Source organism: Nomascus leucogenys, chromosome 3 (assembly GCF_006542625.1).
Source record: "Nomascus leucogenys isolate Asia chromosome 3, Asia_NLE_v1, whole genome shotgun sequence".
Classification (NCBI taxonomy): domain Eukaryota; kingdom Metazoa; phylum Chordata; class Mammalia; order Primates; family Hylobatidae; genus Nomascus; species Nomascus leucogenys.
Genome location: NC_044383.1, coordinates 58,612,479 through 58,615,416, shown reverse-complemented (window position 1 = coordinate 58,615,416; position 2,938 = coordinate 58,612,479). Strand labels below are relative to the sequence as shown.

The 2,938-nt window shown below is 51.6% G+C and overlaps 1 protein-coding gene across 1 annotated transcript; it reads right to left on the bottom strand.

Moving 5' to 3' along the window:
• Window positions 1-1,003: 1,003 nt before the first annotated feature.
• LOC115830424 (putative uncharacterized protein encoded by LINC00472) lies at window positions 1,004-2,577 on the bottom strand. The gene has a single exon (XM_030809385.1). It carries the CDS (start codon window positions 2,181-2,183, stop codon window positions 1,797-1,799), a length of 387 nt encoding a protein of 128 aa, XP_030665245.1. The 5' UTR covers window positions 2,184-2,577; the 3' UTR covers window positions 1,004-1,796.
• Window positions 2,578-2,938: the final 361 nt, after the last annotated feature.

Genomic DNA, 2,938 nt, shown 5'->3' with positions numbered 1-2,938 from the left:
TATTTTAAAAATGAATTTAAAAACATCAGACAGCATTCAAGTGAGGTATTATGGTTACAATTAGGCCATTTAATTAGACATCCAATCACAATGCAAACAGCTACTGATTATTTAAGAAATATACCTTTACAAACGTTCGTGTTCTTCAAACAAAACTAGGTCATAAAATGTACTATGTTAAATCAATACTGCTATCTTTCTCCTGGAAACCCTATCACTTGTCTTTGTCTCTTTTCAAATGCGTATACCTGTTTTAAAGCATAAACGTTTGGGCTAGATACTGGAACTAAGCTCTGTTTTTCTGCCAGTTCTTTCTTTGATACCTTCATTCTCTCCACTAAAGCATGATCATCATTCTCTTTAAGGATGGACAAGATGGGCTTTTAATTATTCTCATCTGAGTATTTTATTCAGCAAATATTTGTTGAGTATCTATATTTATGCACTTACTTTTGCAAAGCACTTTTGTTGCTATAAGCTGCATGAAGAGAAAATGCCCAGTGGAGTACCTGAAATCTAGAATTCACTCTCATGAAATGCTGAGAAAACTGAAAGACTTTGTCATTTACAGAACAAAATAATTTATCCTGTATACACTATTGACAAAGTACACATGCAATATTTAAGAGAATTTTGGTTATGAAAAATGTCTGATTTTACCGTTTAGAGAAAAAAATGTAGGCTATCATGATAACCAAAAGTTTACACACCATTGTCTTGCAATACAACCTGTGACGACAATATTTCAATACCATTGCCGGACTAAACCTTTAACATTAATTATTTATCAAAATTATACATGCCACTAACACATCTCAACAAAGAAGATTATGTAAGTGAGCTGCCTTGGCGTCAGTAATACTGAACACAGTAGCTATTTTCAATCCTTCATTAAAATTAGATCAAGATGTACTTGCATTATGTGTTGCTGTTCCTGTAAGGAAGACTTACATTAGTTTAAGATTTACTTTGGGTATAAGTGACACTTTCTTCTCTTTTTTGACATTTCTTTTTCTTCTTTGTCCCCTCCTCCACTGCCCGCACCCCCCAACCAAAAAAAGTTTTCAGTAGAATACAGAAAACAAAAACACAAACACCTGCCCTGTTCACTCTCTCTCATGCATAATAAATGCTTTGTTCTCCCCCTCAACTGGATCCGGCAGGGATCGCCCGGGGGCACCTGCCACTTCACCCTCAGACTTGGCTCTCTGTCCCCACCCTGGCCCTTAGGATTCCAAATGGTGCAGCAAAATACGACAATCCTAAGGTTCGTAAAATAAGCAATGGGTAATTTACTTTTCAGTGAAGGAAAGCCTTTAAATATTAGTGTTTTAAAACATCAAACTTAAAAGTTACTTCTGAGTAGGCTGAAAGGTGAATCCAGGCGCATGTAAACATACCCTGGCCTACCGCTTCATAACTCGCGCACCGTGTTGAGGCCCTAGGAAAATCTCAAAAACGGAGATGTAGTCTAAAAACTGGACGACACCATAGACCACGTTGCTGTAGCCCCACATATTACCCCACGAGAAAACCTAAGTGGTAAAGTCACTTGTCCAAGGTCAAGCTGGGCCAGTCGCAGGCAGGGCTAGTCCGCGACCTTCTAACCTTTCCATCTCCCACCGAGCCGCGCACAGGCCCTTGGTCGCGCCGGCCCCCGAAGGGTTCCCACGGATACGGTTCCCAAGTCAGTGGCATGTCAGTGCCCTTCAAGCTACCGCACTTTTATTTGTTCTCCCCGCCAGCTTCATAAAGTATTAGTCTCTCTCCACACCTTCTTCCCAAGCCCAGGTGCCCTAAACCACTTGAGCCCACCGCGCCCAAAGCCGACTCACCCTCAGCCCGAGGTGCGGGAGCCCTGGGACGGACTCCGGCCCTCCCCGCAGTCCCCGCCGGCCGCGCTGCGGCCCCGGCTGACGACGAGTCGAGAAAGTCACCCGCGGTGACCGCGGACGCGAGGGGCGGGCCGCGTCGCGCCGCCCCGCGGAGGCGCCGCAAACTTTTCCCGGCTCGCAAGTTGCCGGGCTCTGCGGCCGCGGACCGACTTCCTTCGCCGGCCACCGGAGCGAGGGGGCGCCCCTACCCCGGGAGGGGGCTGGGCAAGCCGGGAGACTGTCAAGTTGGGGTCGGGAGAGCGCGGGCGCCCCGCACTCTGGGGCGCGCGGGGCTGAGCCCGGCCGCATTGTCTGCGCGGCCTCGGAACAAGCCCGGCCGGAGGTGGCACCGGCGGGCGCGAGGAGGAGTTGCCGTCCCCTTTCGCCGCCGCCGCCCACCGCGTTCTTTGTGTGTCTCTCGCCGCCCTCCGGCTGCTTCGCCGCTCGCCTGACAGCTGATGGGCTCACCGCGCCGGGTCCCGCGTCCTCTCGGCCGCAGCCGGCGGAGCCCGGCCCGGCAGGAGGAGGAGGGGAGAAGAGGAGCGTTGACAGATGCTGTCTTGGAGCGGCCACCGCCAGGGGAAAAGCCTGGACTGCCTCGGTGAGAATGGGCCAGTCGGCAACCGGCCCCAGCCTCGCATTCGCCTCAAAGACCCCAATTGGCTAGGAAACCTTCACTCCGCAGCGGCCCGCGCGGCTCCGCTCTTGCGCCCCGCGCCCGGCTCAGCGGACTAGCGCGCCCGGTGAAGAATCCTGGGGAACCCGCTCCGCCCCCTGGCTCCAGCGCCCTCCAATGGTGTCGGCGTACAGAGGGCTGTTCCGCCCAATCAGGTGTCGGAAAGCCCAGCCAGTCCCCGGGAGTGTAGCCAATAGAAGGCGACTCCGGCAACACACCCGCCCTGATCCACTAGGAACAAACCGCTCCGAGCCCGGTGGTGGGACCGATCCTGGCGCCCAGATCAAGCCAAGTCCGGCTAAAGCTGCGTCGCAAAGTAAGAACTGAAGACAGGTTCGGTGCTTAAATGACTATTATTTTACAGAGTTGAAGATGGGAACGGTGGACG

What these genes read in the sequence shown, in the direction of transcription:
- LOC115830424 (XM_030809385.1), bottom strand. Translation starts at nt 2,183, where the DNA reads ATGCGGCCGGGCTCAGCCCCGCGCGCCCCAGAGTGCGGGGCGCCCGCG.